Below are 20,010 nucleotides of genomic sequence, written 5' to 3'. Positions count from 1 at the left end.
CAGCGTGCCTGTTATTATTTGCCTCGACTGGCACTTGGTCTGTGGCCAACTGCTAAACTCGATCGTCTCTTCCAGCCGCCTGCCTACATTTCTAGGCTGGTTACCGCCCCTGAAACAAGGATTCCCGTGTTGTCTCCTCAGAGCTCCTGGCATGGCCAGATGCCCGACGGGCCCTACACCATAAGCTTGAGCCAGGCTGGGCTCTGTCTCCCTGTAGCTCTGACATGCCAGGGAGGGACCAGCTTCCCAGTGCCATCCAATACCGCACACTTCACCCCCTAGAGCCTCTTCTGTGCTTTATCGCCTCTCTGTCCCCGTGACCACCCCTAGTCCAAGTCAACAGCCTGGGCCTCCCCGAACTCCCAGCCACCGCCTATCACAAGCCAACCCCCCACAGCAGCCTGCATGGCCTATTCAGGACACAAATCTGATTACATCCCTAAATGCTTAAAATCCCTTAATAGCTTAGAGCCTGCTAATGGTTTCCCAGAGCTTAACTTAAGGGCACACCATGGCGTGGCCCAGGGCTGAGTTCCGGCTCCTGGCCTCTGCCCAGGATAGAGATGCCTTGCTAAGTCCCAGGGACTGTCTACCTCTCAAGCTAGCTGACCAGTCCTCCCAGGGAGAAGCTGGGGATCTCTACCTGCTGACTGGGGTGGCAAGACAGACCTCAGGAGCAGGGGCTGGTGGGACCTGGGCAGATGGGGGCAAGGCCCCGCCTCTCCCAAGGCTCAGGGATCAAAGAGGCCTCAGGCAGCCCAAGTCCAGAACTGGCTCTGCAGGGTGAGGATGGGCATGTGCCCTGGCCCAAAGCCCAGTTGCACCACCTCCTACACCAGCCAATCTCGGGGTGGAGGGGGCTGGGCCCAGGGCCAGAGTGAGAATGAGCTGGCAGTCCCTGCAGGCACCTGGGTGGCAGGAGGGGCAGGCAGGAAGGAGGCTCAGACCAAGTCATACAAACAGGCTTCATTGTGAGGGGGGTGGGGGCGGGGGCGGGCAGTGCGCCATCAGTCCTCCTTCAGGCTCCCAAACACAGCAGCCGGCACACTCTGCTGCTCCAGCCGCACCTCTGGAAGGTGGAGAGGACATGGTCACTTGGCAACCCTCCAAAAGGGGGTCCAGCTCCTGCCTCCCCTCACCACCCTGCTGGGCTGGCTGGCCCCTCACCATTGGGCTCCAGGTCCATCTCATCCTCGTCCTCGTCCTCGCCCAGCTCGATCTCCTCCGGGTTGGCCTGTTGCGCTAGCTCAGCCAGTTCCTCCCGGGATGCATCGCTCCTGGGGCGGGTGGGAGTCACACTGTTCAGTGGGTCTGGCCACTTCTCTGGCCTCCCCAGGAACCTCCCTCCTGAGGAAGAACTGGCTTGCTCCCACCCCCCACCCCCGGCCCCCCATCCTCACCTCACGAACAGGATCTTGCTCTGGGCCCGTGGGGGCTGGTCGTGCTCAGCCTCGGCTGCCAGCTGCTCTGCCCGCTGCTCTAGTAGCTTCATGTCATCCATGCCACTCTGCCCGGGGGCAAGGTCGGACACTGGGAAAGTGGGAAGGGGAGTCAGACACGGTGGAGGGCTCTCTCCACAGCCACACCATGTGCTGAAGGACCCCCACCTGTCCCCGAGGCTCCAGCCCTCAAGGAGTTCCCAGTTTCAAGCAGGGAGGTACAGAGTTGAACCTGCTGCTCCCAGTTCCAGGAGGTCAAGGCTGGGTAGAGGGCAGAGGCAGGACCCACAGGCCCTGAGACAGGGGAGTGTGTTGCCCCAGGGTGGACCCAACCAGGGTGAAGGGTGGCTGCAGCTGCTCACCAGTGCCTGTAGCACTGCCCGACACCTTGAGCATCTGCGAGGCCATGAAGTTGACCTGTGTGTTGTAAGTGGCCTGCACGCTTCGGCGGATACGCAGCATCTCCCGGATGGTGTCCTCGTTGCCATGCCGTACCTCGAAGTCCTTCCATGTTTGCCAGAAGGCCCCAGTTGTCTGTGGAGGGTGGGGGTGCCTGTGTAGGAGCTGGCTAGCTCAGCTGCTGCCTCCCCCTGCTCACCCACCTGCCCTGGGCTCATGCCTACCCGAGGGTCACAGATCTGGGAGCAGAAGCTGTAGATGGCCCGGGCGCGGTCAATCTCTCCAAGCTTACACTCCATGTCCGCAAACCGCAGGCACATCTCCCGGGCGTGCTCGTCCGACAGCACCTGGGTAATGCCAATCACCAAGAACAGCATGAGGTGGGAGGAGAGCTGCCACAGGAGATCCCAAAACAGCAGGCTGGTCCCTGAGCTTCCCGAATGCTCTCTGCCAGCCCAGGTCTAGGCATGCTCAGATGTGCAGCCTGCAGGACCCCTCCCATCTTCTAAGGCAGCGGCCGCCAACCTTTCGGACCTCACCGGTTGGCGACTGCTGTTCTAAGGCACCTGCAGCCCCCTGCCCCATGCCCCTGCAGCGGGCACCTCAATGGCCTTCTGGTAGATGCCACGGGTGTGGGTGACTCCATAGATCTCCGCTGCCCGCTTGATGTAGATGTTGAACATCTCGTACTGCTGGGCGGGCTCCACGGCCTGGGTGGCGCGCTCGTACACGGCCATTGCGTGCCGGGCCAGGCCCCACTCCTCCTCCAGCTGTGCGTACAGCAGGTACAGGGCTGTGGCAGGACAAGGGCAGGTCGGAAGTCTGGCCTGGCCCCCCACCCTACCACCCTCCACTGAGCCAACTGGCGCTCCTCACTCTTTGCATATTTGGGGGGGCAACCATCCAGCGCCTGCTCAAAGAGGTCCCGAGCCCGCTCCAGCTTGCGGCCCCCATAGCGGGCGATGAATTTGGTCAGATAGGTGCTCCAGATGTCAGACACATTGGGCCACTTGAACAGCGAGATGCCACGCTCATACGCCTGCCCAGAGAGGGGGAGTCATGTGTGAGTCCTCAGGGCAAGGACAGCCCACATACCCACACCAGCACCCTCCCTCCCCTCATACACACAGAGGCAGGCTATGACCCCTGACATTCATGTGGAAGCCTAGCTCCAGTATTTTAGAATGTGACTGTATTTGGAGATAAGGTATTTAAAAAAGTAAGTTGAAATGAGGTCATTAGGGTGCCCCCTATTTTAATATGATGGGTGTCCTTATAAGAGGAAACCTGGACACATGGAGAGACACCAGAAACATGCAGACACGATGAACAGGTGAGCACAAGAACAAAGATGGTCATCTATAGGCCAAAGAGAGGCCTCAGAAGGAACGAACCCTTGACCTCAGACGTGCAGCCTCCAGAAACGCGCGATAATAAATTGCTGTGCGTAAGCCCACGGCACTTCGTTACAGTAGCCTGAGCAAACGAATACAGGGGCCAACACTGTATGAGGGTAGGAACACTGCTGTCTGGGATCTCCGGATGGGCTCTCCTCACCTTGAAGCTCTCCTCGAAGTACTTGTGCTCCTCCAGGAACATGGCGTAGTTGATGACGATCTGGGGGGTAGCGATGCGCAGGTCCAGAATACGGTCATACACAGCCTTGGTAGACTGCAGGGGCAGGGGCAGGTCAGAGCACATCCTGGGGCTGAGTTGGCAACCCCACCACTCTCCCATGATGCATTGGGCCCTGGCAGCTCACCTGAAAGGTGCCAAGGCTTTCCTCCAAGTCGGCAAGCATGGACCACACCTTTAACGATTTGTACACACGGTTCTGCACAGGCTCCGAGCCATCAAAATACTCAGCCCGGCGGGCGGGCAGTGCTGTTGCCTTCTAGAAACACACCGGAGGGGATGCTGGGAGGGTGGGTCCAGGCTGGGTCACACACCTGCACACTCCCCTCTCCAAAACCCCGGGGACATTTACCCGCAGCAGCCGCAAGGCCTGGTCGTAGTTCTCATGCCGGAGCTCCAGCTCCCCACACTCGCACCACACGCTGGCCAGGTCATCCACCTGCTTGAAGCTCACCTTGGTGGCCTTCTCCAGGATGATGCGGGCCTGGGGCAGGCAGAGGTCCGGCTGAGACCCTGCCCACCCACCTGCCCGAGTCCCCTGAACAAGGATGCATCTACACACACACACAATGCAAATGGACTCACATCATCCAGCTGCCCGTTGTCCTCATAAAACTTGGCAAATGCAACCCACAGCGTATGGGGTTTGCCCGTGGCCTTGAAGGGGTCCACTGTCTGCACAGCCTCCGTGTACGTGTTGATGATCTGTGGAGGAGGGGCAGGGGTCAGGCTGGACAACTGGGGCCGTGGCAGGCGAGGATGGGGTGGGGTTTTGAGGGGCAGGGCCATCACGCACCTCCCGGGGGCGGCCCTGGTGCAGGGCCACACGCTTGTGCCACTCATGGACATGGTGCGGGTTCTGGCGCAGCAAGACGCTGTTGAGGAGCAGGGGCCGCCGACTGATCAGCTGCTCAAAGCGGGCCAGGCGCAGTTCCAAGTCCACGTCATCTGGGACCCATGGGGAGGGCCAGGGGAGTGGGGTTGAGGGCCTCGGCACATACTCGCTTCCATCTCCCAGCCCTCTCTCCCTCCAGCCCGTGGCCCAGTGCTCTGACCTTCCAGTTGTCCCACTGTCCACTCTGCACTCCTTCCCTGAGCTGCCGCAAGGCCATCCCGACCCCAGACTCACTCCTAGCCCTTGTCATTCCCCTAGCCCTCCTGCCCTGCTGCCCTCTGCCATCCTCCAGCCCTCCCTCTCCACCCAGCCTATGTCCAGCCCAAGCTTGAGATGTATCCTCAGTTGGGGTTACTCCCCCAAACCCCCCTGCACTGCCCACCCTTCCTCCCTCCTTGCTGGCCCGACTGACCCCAAGACACACCTCTCCACTGCCCCAGCCCCTTGGATCTCCCCCAATACCTGCAGGCTATCAGAGTCCACTCTCCCTACCGGCCCAGGACTGTCCCAGCAGCTCACCCTCTTCTTCCCGCCCCAGCTCCGAGGTGGTCTCCATCTTTGCTGCAATCATGCTCTCCTCGAACTGGGCATAGCTGTCAAACACCTGGGTGAAGTCCCGCACGGTCATCACAGTCCGGATGGCCTCCTCGTACACGTCCCGAGCCTGTGGGTGGGTATCGGGAGGGGTGAAGCACTGGCATGGAAGAGGCATGCCCCCACCCCCACCCCCCGAAATAGACACAGGGACTCCAGCAGCGCTGCCCCTGGCACCAGTCCCAAGCTGGGACCCTGGAGGGCCTTCCCTTGGGCCTGCTCAGCTCCATCAGGCTCTGAGCAGTGATGCTCAGCAGAGCAGGTTGGAGCCGGCCCCTTCCCTGACAGAGTGGCCTGGGGACCTTGGCTCCTCCTCAGAAAACTGAGAGTGACAGCCCCTCATGCAGTCACTGTGAGGTGCAAGGAAGACATGTGTCAACAACCTGGCACCCGGGTCCACACTGCAGGGACTCTAAACTCAGCTCAGCCACAGAAGGCTCAATGGTTGCTACTAGCACCCGTTATGCCAGTGATGGCAAACCTATGACACGCGAGTCTGAGGTGACACATGAACTCATTTTTTTGGTTGATTTTCCTTTGTTAAATGGCATTTAAATTTATAATATAAATGTCAAAAATATAAGTCTTTGTTTTACTATGGTTGCAAATATCAAAAAATTTCTATATGTGACTCGGCACCAGAGTTAAGTTAGGGTTTTTCAAAATGCTGACACGCCGAGCTCAAAAGGTTCGCCATCACTGCGTTATGCCCACCTGACCCCCCTTCTCCAGCTCAAATTCTCCCAGACACCTTGGCACCCCCAAGCTCAGGCCCCATCTCTCCACCCCTGCTCCTGACGGTCCTGCCCCCTGCCTCCACCAGGCTGCTGGCTTGCTGCTAGCCCTGGCCAGTGCATTCTACTGAAGTGGCAGCCTAGATGGTCGTTGTACAATGGATACCTGGTCATGCCTCAAGACTGCTGGAGGCTCCGAGTGGGACACAGCCAGTCTCTCAGCCTGCAAAGCCCTTCTCACCACTCCCTAGCACTTCACCGCCCACTTTCTCCCCTCAGCCCAGCTCCCGTCTACTCCCTTTCCCCAAAGCTCCAAAACCCCATGCCAGCTCCTCCGGGGATCTCTCAAAGCCCTATGTCTCTCCCCAAGGATGAGGGCAAGATAAGATGGATACTGTAAAAAATAAATGGCCCTAGCCAGTTCGGCTCAGTGGATAGAGCGCTGGCCTGCGGACCTAAGGGTCCTGGGTTCAACTCTGGTCAAGGGCACTGATCTCTGTTGCAGGCTCCTCCCTGGCTCAGGCCCTGGTTTGAGCGGGTGCAGAAGGCAACCAATCGATGTGCTTCTCTCATATCGATATTTCTGTCTCTCCCTCTTTCTAAATCCTTGTCCAGGCCAGCCCCCCCAAAATGATGAGTTTGCAGACCTCCCCAGACCGGCATCTACTTCAACAAACAACCGGGGCTTTCAGTTAACATCACTTGTCTTTACGTTCTGCCATGGCGACTTTCAGGAGACTTTGCCTCTACCATTGGATCTTCACCTTCCCAAGTCCTCAAAAAGTACCTTCCTTGAAGTTCTAGCTAAATATATAGAGAAACATTTTGGTCCTTCGTCTTGTGCCTTTTGAATAAAATAGGCCAAATTAGCCAAAATAATTTGAAATTCTAACAGCCATTCAGGAAAACCTTGTTTTTTAACTCTATCTCAACCTTCTCTCCTCTTAAAATAAAAGATTCCAAACCTCTTGGGAACAAGAGAATACACTCTTTAGTTGATATACAGAAGCTTCTAAAGGACAAAACAGGGTCCAAAATGGCATTGTGTAGGAAGACGGGCAATTCACGTTCTTCCACCAGCACACTGCAATACACACCTACATACAGAGCAATTACTCCCGAGAGACAACTGAGGGCTGATTAAACAGCTTCTCAACAACAAATGAAAGAGACCAAATAGAGGAGGCTGGAAACCAGTTCTCTGGGATCGGCAGGACTCTAGAATCAGAGGTGCTGGTGAGTACCACTGTCATGTCCCACTCCACCCCAGCCGGGAGGGCAGGGGCTCCAGTCAGGCGCTCTGGCCTACTTCCAAGACGGCTGCAGCACATTCCCTGCCACACTGCCCAGAGCCCATTTTGGCTCTGAACAAAGGAGTAAGCAGAATCAACAGGGCATCACCACACCCAGCCTCCCTGCATGAAGCTGCGCCAGCACTCTGGACGCTCCAGGCACCTGCTCACCTCCAACTGGCTTGCAGGAAGCACCCGGCACAGACAGCCTGCCACAGAGGCTGCTTCTACACACGGTCATATTTTCAAGACTGGGAGAGATGGCTATTATGTCTAATTAATATAAATGAACATAGAAAATCAAGCAATGAGAAGATGCCAGAATATCTTTCAAATAAGAGGAAAAAAAATCCTAATGAAATGGAGATAAGTAATTTGCCCAATAAAGAATTCAAAGAGCCCTAGCCAGTTTGGTTCATTGGCCTGCAGACCGAAGTGACCCGGGTTCGATCCCAGTCAGGGGCACATGCCTGGGTTGCGGTCTCGATCCCCAGTAGGGGGCGTGCAGGAGGCAGCCAGTCAATGATTCTCTCATCATTGATGTCTCTATTTCTTTTTTTTTTTTTTATGTATTTTATTTTTTTTTTAATATATTTTATTGATTTTTTACAGAGAGGAAGGGAGAGAGATAGAGAGTTAGAAACATCGATGAGAGAGAAACAGCGATCAGCTGCCTCCTGCACATCTCCTACTGGGGATGTGCCCGCAACCCAGGTACATGCCCTTGACCGGAATTGAACCTGGGACCTTTCAGTCTGCAGGCCGACGCTCTATCCACTGAGCCAAACCGGTTTCGGCTGATGTCTCTATTTCTCTCTCCCTCTCCCTTCCTCTCTGAAATCTGTATTTAAAAAAAAAACACAAGCCGAAGCCGGTTTGGCTCAGTGGATAGAGCGTCGGCCTGCGGACTGAAAGGTCCCAGGTTCGATTCCGGTCAAGGGCATGTACCTGGGTTGCGGGCACATCCCCAGTGGGGAGTGTGCAGGAGGCAGCTGATCGATGTTTCTCTCCCATCGATGTTTCTAACTCTCTATCCCTCTCCCTTCCTCTCTGTAAAAAATCAATAAAATATATTTAAAAAAAAAAAAAACACAAAATAAAAACTTAAAAAAAAAAAAGAATTCAAATAAACAGTTATGAGGATGCTCACCAAACTTGAGAGTGAAATAAAGGAACTTAGAGAGAAATTCAATGAAGAGTTAGAAAGTATAATAAAGAACCAGGTATTGGGGGGATAAGGACACATTTGTAATATCTTAATCAACAAAGGGAAAAATTAAAAAAAAAGAAAGAACCGGGTAGAGCTGAAGAATACTATAACCTGAACGAAAAATACACTAGAAGAAATCAAAAGCAGATTAGCCAATACAGACTAGATCAGTGACCTGGAAGACATGCAAGTGGAAGTAAACCTATCAGAAGAGCAAAAAGAATTTTTAAAAATGAGGATAGTTTAAGAACCCTTTGGAAGAACATTAAGCACCCAAACGTTCGCATTAGAAGGTTTCCAGCAGAAAGAGAGAAAGGAACAGAACCTTTATTTGAATAATGGCTAAAAACTTTCCTAACCTGGGAAGGAAACAGACATCCAAGTCCAGGAAGCAGAGAAAGAGATCCAAACAAGATGAATCCAAAGAGGCCAACACCAAGACATCTTGTTATTAAAATGGGAAGTTAAAGATAGAGAATCTTGAAGAAAGCAAGAAGGAAACAATAAATTATGTAGGAAGGAAATGCCAAAAGGCTTTTGGCTGATTTTTCAGGAGCAATTTTACAAGTCAGAAAGGAGTAACAGGCCAGTTTCACAGGCTGAAAGAAACCTACAACCTAGAATAATTTACCTGGCAAAGTTATCATTCAGAATTGAAGGTTAAAGAATTTCTCAAAGTGAAGTATGTTCCATTTCCTGCTATAATTATTTCTCAGTCAGATTGCAATGTCAGCAGTTACTGCCTCGTTCTTGTCAGCTTAAACACAAATGTCATTATGTTTTCTTGAAAAGCAATTTAAAACACAGATATTTTGAAGTACTAGGCTTATCCTTCATTGGAATAGATGTGTACAGCAATAAGCAGGTTTTCAAATCCATTACTAGTTTGTGCACAAATGTAATTATGTTCATTGTGTATGTATTATACAATGAGCACATGTAAGTAGTGAAGGCTACTATTGTTTAAATGCAAATGATCGTTTCTCATTTCTTTTTTATCATCCTATATAATAAAAGCCCAGCAACCGAATGGCGGAATGACCAGTCGACCAGTCGCTATCACGCACACTGACCACCAGGGGGCAGATGCTCAATGCAGAAGCTGCCCCCTGGTGGTCAGTGCACTACCACAGTGGGAGAGCTGCTCGGCTGACCGGGATGCCTGTCTGGGAAACTTTTTTGGAGCATTTAATCCATTTACATTTAGGGTTATTATTGAGAGGTACTTACTTATAGCCATTTTAATTCTGTATGGCTAGGTTTCTCTCTCTGTTTCTTCTTTCCAGCAATCCCTTACAGCAATCCCTTTAGCATTTCTTGTAATGCCAGCTTGGTGGTGATGAACTCCTTTGGCCTTTTTTTGTCTGGGAAGCTCTTTATTTGACCATCTATTTTGAATGATAGCCTTGCTGGATATAGTAATCTTGGTCTCAGATCTTTGCTTTCCATTACCTTGAGTACTTCATGCCATTCCCTTCTGTCCTGTAGAGTTTCTGATGAAAATTCAGGTGTCAGCCTTATGAGAACTCCTTTGTAGGTAACAGTTTTCTTTTTTCTTGCTGCCTTTAAGATTCTCTGTCTTTAATTTTTGGCATTTTAATTATGATGTGTCTGAAATCACATCAAGCCTCTGTTTCAACCACAATTTTGTGAAACTAGGAATCAACTACCAAGCACACAAATGTGTGGAAAAAAACAGCATGCTACTAAACAACAAATGGATCAAAGAGGAAATCAATAACCTTGAGATAAATCAAAATAAAAATGTAACTTTTCAAAGTTTATGGGATGAGGCAAAAGCAGTTATAACAGGGAAGTTCATAGCTGTACAAGCCTACATCAAGAAACAAGAAAAATCCCAAATAAACAATCTCTAACATTACACCTAAAATGACTAGAAAAAGAAGAACAAAACTTGCCCTAGCTGGTTTGGCTCAGTGGATGGAGTGTCGGCCTGTGGACTGAAGGGTCCCAGGTTCAATTCCAGTCAAGGGCACATGCCCTGGTTTTGGGTTAGATCCCCAGTTGGGGGCATGCAGGAGACAGCCGATCAATGATTCTCTCTCATCATCGATATTTCTATCTCTCTCCCTCTCCCTTCCTCTCTGAAATCAATAAAATATACATACATACATATGAGTGAGTATACACACACACTGAAAGCAGGAGTAAAGAAATAATTAAGATCAGAGCAGAAATAAACAAAATAGAGATTTTAAAAAAACAATAGGAAAGATAAATTAAACTAAGAGCTGATTCTTTAAAAAGATAAACAAAATTGAAAATCCCTTAGCTAAACTCTTCAAAAAAACAGAGCCCAAATAAAATCATAAATGAAAGAGAAGTTACAACATAAATACAAAGAATTGTTACAGAGTATTACAATGTAAACAAATTCAGCAATCTAGAAGAAATGGATAAATTTTAGAAGCATATAATCTTCCAAAACTGATCCAGGAAGAGATAGAAAATCTAAACAGACCGATTACTAGCAATGAAATTGAAGCCATAATAAAAAAACTCCCAACAAATGAAGTGCAGAATCAGATGGCTTTACAGGTGAATTCTATCAAACATTAAACAAGAATTAATACCTATCCTTCTTAAACTATTTCAAAAAATTAAAGAGGGAGGAACACTTGCAAACTCATTCTACAAAGCCAGCATTGCTCTGATACCTAAACCAGACAGAAATATTACAACAAAAGAAAATTATAGGCAAATAACCTTGATGAACACAGACGCAAAAATTCTCAACAAAGTATTAGCAAACCAGATTGAAAAATACATTAAAAGCATTATACACCATGACCAAGTAGGATTTATCCCAGGGATGGAAAGATCGTTTAAAAATCTGTAAATCAATCAATGTGATACATCATATTAACAAAATAAAGGATAAATATCACATAATCATCTCAATAGGCACAGAAAAAGCATTTGATAAAATTCAACATTCCTTTATGATAAAAACTCTCTATAAGTGGGTATAAAAGGAACATACCTCAACATAACAAAGGGCATACCTGACAAACCCACAGCTAATATTATATTCAATGGTGAAAAGCTGGAAGCTTTTCCTCTAAGGTCAGGAACAAGACAAAGATGCCCACTATCACCCGTCTATTAAACATGGTATTGAAAGTCCTAGACACAGCAATCAGACCAAAAAAAAAAAAAAAAAAAAAGGAAAGAAAAGGCATCAGATAGGAAAAAAAGTAAAGCTCTCACTATTTGCCACTGATGATACTATACATAAAAAAGACTCCACCAAAAAGAATTAAGAAAACAATCCCAGTTACAGTTGCATCAAAAATAATAAAACACCTAGGAATAAATTTAACAAAGAGGTGTACTCTGAAAACTATAGGACACTGAAGAAAGAAACTGAAGAAGACACAAATAAATAGAAGGATAGACTGGAAGGACTAATGTTGTTAAAATGTCCTTACTACCTAAAGCAATATACAGACTCAAAAGCAATAGCTGTTAAAATATCAATGGTGCCGGACCGGTTTGGCTCAGTGGATAGAGCGTCGGCCTGCGGACTGAAGGGTCCCAGGTTCGATTCCGGTCAGTGGCATGTACCTTGGTTGCGGGCACATCCCCAGTGGGGGGCATGCGGGAGGCAGCTGATCGATCTCTCTCATCGATGTTTCTGGCTCTCTGTCCCTCTCCCTTCTTCTCTGTAAAAAATCAATAAAATATATTTTAAAAAAATATATCAATGGTATTCTTCTAAAAACTAGAACTAATCCTAAAATTTATATGGAACTACAAAAGACACTAAATAGCCAAAGAAACCTTGAGAAAGAACGAAGTGGGAGGTATATACTCCCTGATTTGAAACAAAGCTACAATAATCAAAAGAGTATGGTACTGGTATAAAAGCAGACATATACTAGTAAATCAATGGAATAAAATAGAGAGCCCAGAAGTAAATCATCACTTATATGATCATTAATTTATGGGAAAGGAGGCAAGGATATACAATGGGTAAAGTGAAATACATCACACATTAAGCCACAAAACCAGTCTCAATACCTTAAAAAATATTGTAATCATACCAAATGTCTTTTCAGACCATAATTTCAAGACACTAGAAATCAACTACAGGAAGAACATTGGAAAGCACACAAATATGTGGAGAAAAAACAACATGCTACTGAACAACAAATGGATCAAAGAGGAAAGCAAGCCCTGGCTGGTATGACTCAGCTCTCTGAGCCTCATTCTGTGCATCGAAAGGTCATGGGTTTAATTCCAGTCAGGGCACATGCTCATATTGTAGAATCCTGGGTAGGGGTGCATGTGGGAGGCAACAGCTCAATGTTTCTCTCTCACATTGATGTTCTCTCTCTCTCCCTTCTTTTCTCTCTAAAACTCAGTAAAAACATTTTTTTAAAAAGAGGAAATCAACAACCTTGAGACAAAGCCCTTCAACAATTGGTGCTGGGAAAACTGGACAGATACATGCAAAACGGTAAAACTGGACCACTTTCTCACACCATATACAAAAATAAATGCAACACAGATTACACCCTTAAATGTAAGATATGAAACTATAAAACTCCTAGAAGAAAACATAGGCAATAAACTCTTTTTCAGTCTTCTTTTTAAAAATTATTTTAAAAATATATATATGTTTTCATTGATTTCGGAGAGGAAGGGAGAGGGGGAGAGAGATAGAAACATAGATGAGAGAGAATCACTGATGGGCTGCCTCCTGCATGCCCCCTCCTGGGGATTAAGCCCGCAACCCCGACATGTGCCCTTGACCAGAATCAAACCCGGGACCCTTCAGTCCGATGCTCTATCCACTGAGCCAAACCGGTTTTGGCAAGAATTTAATTATTAAAGCTGATCTGAGTGTGGTTTGTTGAAACAGACATGTTTTTAGAGTTATCAACATTAAATATAATACTTTTATTCTTTCTAGGCTTATTACAAATTTATTAGTAAAAACAACTTGGGCCCTAGCTGGTTTGGCTAATGAATAGAGTGCCATAAAAAAGAAGGAACTTTTACCATTTACAACAGCATGGATGGAACTGGAGATCATTATGCTAAGTGAAATAAGCCAGTCTGAGAAAGATAAATATCACATGAGCTCACTTATACATGGGATATAATGATCAATATAAACTGATGAACAAAAATAGATCCAGAGACAAGGTAGCACTGAACAGACTGTCCAACCTCAGAGAGAAGATGAGGAGGGGGGGGGGCGCTAGAAATCAACCAAAGGACTTGTATGCATGCATATTAGCATAACCAATGGACACGGATACTGGGGTGGTGGGGGTTTGCCCTCAGGGGTGAGAGTGGCAGGTGGGGGAGTGGGGCGGGGTGTCAATGGAGAAAAAGGAGACATACGTAACATTTTAAACAAAAAAATATATAAATAAATAAAATAAAATACAGGTTTCGGATAAACTTCCAGATCACACCATTAAACTGGTTGAGAATTTGCAGAACACTAAGAAAAACTGAATTCATAAAACTGCTGACAAAAAGATCAATACGAATTGCCCTAGCCAGTTTGGTTTGGTTCAATGGACAGAGCGTCAGCCTGTGGACTGAAGGGTCCCAGGTTAGATTCTGGTCAAGGGCATGTGCCTGGATTGTGCCACACTCCAGTAGGGAGTGTGCACGAGGCAGCCGATTGATGATTCTCTCCCATCACTGATGTTTTTCTCTCTCTCTCCCTCTCCCTTTCTCTCTGAAATTAATTTAAAAATATATTTTAAAAAAAGATCAATAGGAATTAATAGCATGAGGCTGAATGAACTAGTGAGGATGAACATTTTATGTTTTTTATATGAAATATTACTGGGCTTTTTAAATCTTTGTTTTCCAGATATAAAATTTTTTTTCTCCGAAGCTACCTGTGACCTACAACAATTTAGTAAATTATACCTTTGGTAAGCAGAACTGAGTATAAACCACACCTTCATTTTTTCTTTTTCCCTTTAGTTCCTTTCTAGTTCCCTTAATATGTCATAAATAATATGCAAGGCCAAGCACTGAGTATAAATAGCTATTGTTTCCCTTAATTTCTACCTGGGAAGATAACTCAACCTACTTCACAGGCCAAAATGTGCATGTGGTAGCACACATAGTAAAGGATTTCAATGCCTGGGAATGTCAATTCCAATGAAGGTACCCAATTTGGAAGAATACTTTTTCCTCGGGCAGGTACTGCAATTAACAAGTACATGATTAGAAACTTATCACAAACCTTAGAGAAAGTTGCTGGAGCTAGCGCCAAAGCAACAGCCAACCAGGAAAACTTTTTAAGTTCCTTTTCACAAATTATACTAGATGATAAAATTGTGCTTGACTATACTATTCTAGCTGAGCAAGGTGAGGTTTGCTGTGTTAATACTTCTGTTACACTTGGATAAAACACCTTCAGTAAAACAGATGGAACTAGATAAAATCTGGGCACAAGTCAAATGATTAACCACTGACACCTCCTGGTTCTCTAATACCTTGGCTAACTTCCCTCAAGCATTCCTCCTGGTTCAGATCTATTCTTCAATTTGAACTTAGCCTTTTATTTATTATAGAAATTTTTGCTGTTATGAACTTTTGTTTTGCATAGCTCAATGTTTTAAAAATACCACTCAGATACTAGTTGCTCAGCATTTTGAAATGAGCACTAAGGTTTGTGAGACTTCATATGAGAAGTCTCAAGAAACTACAAAAGAGTTTGCCTGTGGAGGAATATGACGATAAAGCTTTCCTCTGTTCCTCAAATGTGCCTGCCCTAAGGCTCCTAAAAAAAACAAAAAACAATTTCCCACCTACGTGGCATATGGCATACCAACATACCAACAAGAGTCTTCCTAGTGATGAGGGACTGACAATGGCATGACATACTAAAAACTAGCCTTCTCAGCGATGAGGGACCAACGGTGCTTTTAATAAGTGATCAGTACTGTTTTCCAGCAATTGATCAGTGATGCTTTCAAGGAAAGATCTCAACCTAAAGGAAGAAAATGTAAAAAATATAAACTGAGCCCATTTAACATGGAGTTGGAACTGCCATGCATGTCTTATTCCTCAAACCTTTGGAAGGTGAAAACAGGGCAAAATAACCTATGGACTGGGCCTAAAGCAACTTACTTGCTAAACAAACAACTGTTTGCAAAGATAAGAGAGAAGATATGATGACTACCAGACTGAAAATTAAAAACATTCTTTAGAGTTAGCACCACTGTTAGCTTATTTGCCCCTACAGATATTCCTCTCGTCTACTCAAATAGTTGTTCCGCTTCCTTTTCTCAAAAATACCCCTTGCCTTCACTCCTAGTAAAAATACTGTTTGGATTTTTGCCTCAATCAGTGCTTCCCGAATAGCTATTATTTGGGATCTCAAACAAACGCTTGCTGCCTCTCACTTTTGCCTTTTATCTTCAGGTTAACAACACCAACATCTCGGGAGTGGGGAGTGGTCAGCAAGTCAGGCACCTGCTTGGCACCTGATTCCCCACAGGTGAGGATATGCTGCTACTCAATCAATTTTTCAAATTGAGGCTTAGGGGATCCAGGGCCACACAGCTGACTCAAAAGCGATGCACTTGCCAGCAGGCCTTCGGCAAGATAAATAGATGCATGAGGTGCACACGTGTGCACACTGGCACACCCACACCTGCAGGTGTTTCTTGCTCAAGCACGTGCCCACATGTGGCCTGAGTACTGTGCTTTGGTGGGAGACTCTGCCCTGCACCCAGTGTACCCACGCACCTTCTCAAAATGGCCACTGCGGATGTAGTAGTCGGCCAGTGAACACCAGAGCTTGCCCAGCTGGTCTGTGAAGCGGGTAAGGCCCCCTCGGATGATGGCGTCCACGTTGAGCGACTGCACCTTGTCCGGGTTCTGGGAGATGAGGTCACAGAGCTCGTGCCACAGCTGCAGGGTCCAGGAAGGAATTTCAGCCTCAGTCCCTGAGCGGGTAATCCCTCCAACCTGGCCCCCGTCTCCCCATAGGCCCACCTGGTAGTTGGACTTGCCAGCCTTGGAAACGAAGCGCTCATCATTCACCACGGTGGCCAGGCGCTGTGCAGCCTCGTCCAGCCGGTCACTTGACTTGAGGTACTCGATGTATTCCTCTGCGCTCTCAGGGCTCAGCTGAGCACCCACACACCATGTCGGCAGTCAGTGGGGCCACAGAGCCACACCGCTGTGCCTACCTTCCCACTCAATGGCTCTGAGCCACCTGTTAGCCTACTACCACTGTCCGGGCCACACCTGTCCACACTAGGCTCTAGTGGTCTAGCCTCAGCCCCACGGTTTGCACCTTGACCTCCACACTGCCTGTTATACATTTCCGTAGCTGTGTCCCCCACAGCTGCAGTTTTACTCTGGTTTTCAATATGGTCAGCTCATGTGAATCTGTTTACCCAGTGAGACTAACAGCTCCCTACAGGCAGGGACTGTCTTAGTCACACCACACTAAACTATTTAAAGAATAAACAAATAAACTACAAACAAAAACCTGCCTGTCTCAAGGAGCCTTTTTCTCATTTACATCTGTTAAGTGACATCCTGCATGGGACTAGTGTCCCAGTGAGCCAGGGGAAACTTTGACCCGGGGAACTGGCCCATCTGCCTGAGGCGACCCCACCTCACCCTCCATAGGCTTACCTTGAGGAAGCGCCGGTAGCCCCGCACGGCTGTCTCAGGTAGCGGGTGTGAGCGCAGGAAGCGCAAGTACAGAGGCCAAATACGAGAGTGCTGTGTGATAGGCAGCGCCCGGAGGGCACGGTCGAAAGTGCGGCGTGTGTGAGTGATACGGCCCTGGTCCACCAAGAACTGACAATAATCTAGCCATAGACGTGGCATCTAGAAGCATGAGGAGAGGCAGGGTCTGAGTTGCTGGCACTATAGCATGGCTACAAAAACACCAGATGTCCCATGGCCAAGCCAAAATGCAGCAGGACCCAGAAGGCGATCCCTCCGGGACTAAGTCTAGCTCAACCTCAAGTGCACAAAGGCAACAGGACTCCAAGCCTCCTGCTTCATCCACCTCCCGACTCATGCCCTGGCCCGGTCCCCCCACCTCGCACCTTGTGCATGAAAACGAAGGCCCTCTCGTGGCAGTTGTTGACATCTTCATAGGCAGGATCAGTCACACAGCGATGCTTCACCTGGGCCCGGCGTGCCTTCAGGTAGCGGTACCAGAGTTTGTAGCTGGAGGAGGCAGACATTGGTTGGTCAGCTTCATGGAGCACCAGACTCCTTCACCCTACCCCATAAGGCCACTGCTGGGAGCAGGAACCTGGGAGAGTGACAAGTATCAGCAATGGGGGACGGGCTGGGATATAAGGGAGGGTGTGCTGGCCCATCCGAGGACATATACTCAGGGACGAACCATAGCCACCACTTGGGACCTACTGGCCAGCTCTGCTGTAACGGGGCGGGTGGGGCCGCTGAAGCCGTCTCACCTGCAGGGCAGCAGCTTCAGCGCGCGCTCGTACAACTGATTGAGCCGGGGCTTCGGGGCCCCCTGCTTGAACTCAATGTAGCGGAGCCAGCATTTGACAGAAAACTGGTTCCGCATAATTTCCTCCTCATAGGGGAGGTCTTCTTCATCCTGCCAACGGGGAGAAGGGAGAACTGCCCTCAGAACCTCAGCACAGCACCATCTACTCCAACTGCAGACCCTTACCCAGATCTTGGTGCCCACCCTCAGAGCCAGGTCACCAGATGCCCAAAGAGGACTCTGGTCCAGACTTAGCCTTCAGAATTCTACTGCCCACAATATAACCCAGACCATCAGACTCCTCAGTCATAGGATTCCAGGCCAGATATAGACTGTCACCCAGACTTCACTTGTTTGGTCTTCCAAATCAAGTTACCCGCTCCCTGGCCCGGACACCAGACTCCTTAGGCTGCCCTGTCCAACACCAGCCCTCTGCCCTGGACAGTAAGCTTCATCTCCTCACAACATGCCTTTTCCTAGACACCAGATCTTTGCCACTTCCTCAGGCTAACCACCAGCCAGAGTCTAGTTCAGCTGTGCCCCAGAACTTGGAAGCTAGACCTTTACTCAGAAGGCAGATATGCACCAGACACAAAGCTTTTAGCCCTAGACACTGAGGAAGAAAGTGAAGAAACAGTGAAATAAATTACACCTTAGGTGACAATACAAGCCTCAATAACTGAAAAAAGGCTGAAATCATATCAAGTGTCTTTTCAGACTACAACTTCATGAAACTAGAAATCAACTACAGGAACAACACTGGAAAGCACATAAATATGTAAAGACTAAATAGCATGCTACTAAACAATGAATGGATCAAAGAGGAAATCAACAACCTTGAGACAAATCCCTTCAATAACTGGTGCTGGGAAAACTGGACAGATAAATGCAATAAATTGAAACTGGACCACTTTCTTTTCTTAAATATGTTTTTGTTGATTTTAGAGAGAGAGGAAGGGAGAGGGGAAAATAGAAACATCAAGGAGAGGCAAAAACCCATCCACTGTCTGCCTCCTGCACACCGCCTCCTGGGGATCAAGCCTGCAACCCGGACATGTGCCCTGACCAAGAATCGACCCCCGGGGGCCTCTCAGTGCATGGGCCACCCTGGCCAGGTGAGACTGGACCACTTTCTCCCACCATATACGAAAACTGAAAGGAGCCAGAGAAAGATAAATACTGTATTATGTGTGGAATTAAAAAAAAAGAATAAACAACAAAAAAAAGGAATAAACAAAACAGACTATAAACCATACATATAAAGAACAAGCTGATAAAAGAAAGAAAGAAAGAAAAAAAGAACAAGCTGATAGTTGCCAAAGCAGAGAGGTAGGGGGATTGATAAAAAAGAAAGAAAAGAAATATCCCCCAAACAAGAAGAAAAGTAAATAAAGTTGGAGTCACTATAATCAAGCTGCTAAATTACTAAAATCAGGTAGGCTGAGCCACGAGGAAACACTCTATTCTTCTTGTAACTATTCTGGGGGCTTGACCTTTTGACCTTTCCGGAGCCATTGCCCGGCTGTACACCTGCTCCCTGAGTATCAACACCTGGACACACACCGGGCCCCGCCGCCCCTGTCCTACCCCCTGAAGCCTCATTGCCCTGACCCCCTGCCGTGACCGGACCTGCCGGCGCCCACACGCCACACTCCCCGGAGCCCACCATCCAGACCGTCTGGCAGGTAACTGTTCTCTGAGCTGTCACTCTCGGGCTCTCTGGGTCCCGCCGGCCATCGCCTGGCATGTCCGCACCAGCAGGTCTTTACTTCCGACGGCAGGGTGCTCCGAAGCCATGCACCACGCCTTTCTCCCAGAAACGGTGCCGCTCAGGACCGTTACCCGGACACCAGAGTCCCGGCCCGGCCACCGGGTTTGGTGCCTTTCCTTCCAAGACCAGGCCTCTCAAGAGTCAGCCATTCGAGTTTCTCTCCTCTCCCGCTCCGCGCGCTCCCCTTTGCGCGCCAGGCCCTTCACCTCCACAGCAGAGCTTCACTCAGGCGCCGGGCTCGGGCACCAGACGTCTACTCCCGGCCAGCCCGGTCCGGACTGCACCTCCAGCCCGGGAGCTTCCTCCCACCCTTGGGCCGACATGGCTTTGGCCCAGATCCCCGGGGGGCCAGGCCCCGACCCCCTGAAGCATCCAGGCTCTGTCTCCAGTGCCTGCGGACTCACAAAGACAAGGTCCGGCCGCTCCTGCCGGGAAAGTCGCGCCATGACCACCATTTTGCCAGCGCTCCACCTACAGCCAACAGTCGCGTTGTAATGACGTCTCTATCCGAAGACCCGCCCTCCCCGAGCCAGATCCGTTTCCCATTGGCT

At 48.6% G+C, this 20,010-nt stretch overlaps 1 protein-coding gene across 1 annotated transcript; it reads right to left on the bottom strand.

Moving 5' to 3' along the window:
• Positions 1-946: 946 nt before the first annotated feature.
• Positions 947-19,994, bottom strand: XAB2 (XPA binding protein 2). Its single transcript, XM_059695711.1, has 19 exons — positions 19,864-19,994; positions 17,651-17,799; positions 17,273-17,396; positions 16,851-17,048; positions 16,200-16,334; positions 15,951-16,115; positions 4,888-5,032; positions 4,270-4,421; positions 4,059-4,178; positions 3,826-3,957; positions 3,601-3,732; positions 3,396-3,509; positions 2,715-2,877; positions 2,441-2,631; positions 2,063-2,185; positions 1,802-1,973; positions 1,401-1,530; positions 1,168-1,277; positions 947-1,069 (listed from the first exon to the last, which is right to left on the bottom strand). Exons 1-19 carry the CDS (start codon positions 19,912-19,914, stop codon positions 1,008-1,010), a joined length of 2,568 nt encoding a protein of 855 aa, XP_059551694.1. The 5' UTR covers positions 19,915-19,994; the 3' UTR covers positions 947-1,007.
• Between the last annotated feature and the right edge of the window lie 16 nt (positions 19,995-20,010).

This window comes from Myotis daubentonii, chromosome 5, assembly GCF_963259705.1.
Source record: "Myotis daubentonii chromosome 5, mMyoDau2.1, whole genome shotgun sequence".
NCBI lineage: Eukaryota > Metazoa > Chordata > Mammalia > Chiroptera > Vespertilionidae > Myotis > Myotis daubentonii.
Note: the sequence above shows the minus strand (reverse complement) of the source record. Positions and strands in the feature narration are given on the sequence as shown.

Bases quoted from the DNA above. Each gene is read 5' to 3' on its own strand.
- XAB2 (XM_059695711.1), bottom strand. From the start codon at position 19,914: ATGGTGGTCATGGCGCGACTTTCCCGGCAGGAGCGGCCGGACCTTGTC. The intron at 1,974-2,062 runs GTAGGCATGAGC...CACCCTCCACAG, and splicing joins CCCAGATCTGTGACCCTCGG to ACAACTGGGGCCTTCTGGCA. The intron at 1,278-1,400 runs GTGAGGATGGGG...CACCCGCCCCAG, and splicing joins AGCAAGATCCTGTTCGTGAG to GAGCGATGCATCCCGGGAGG.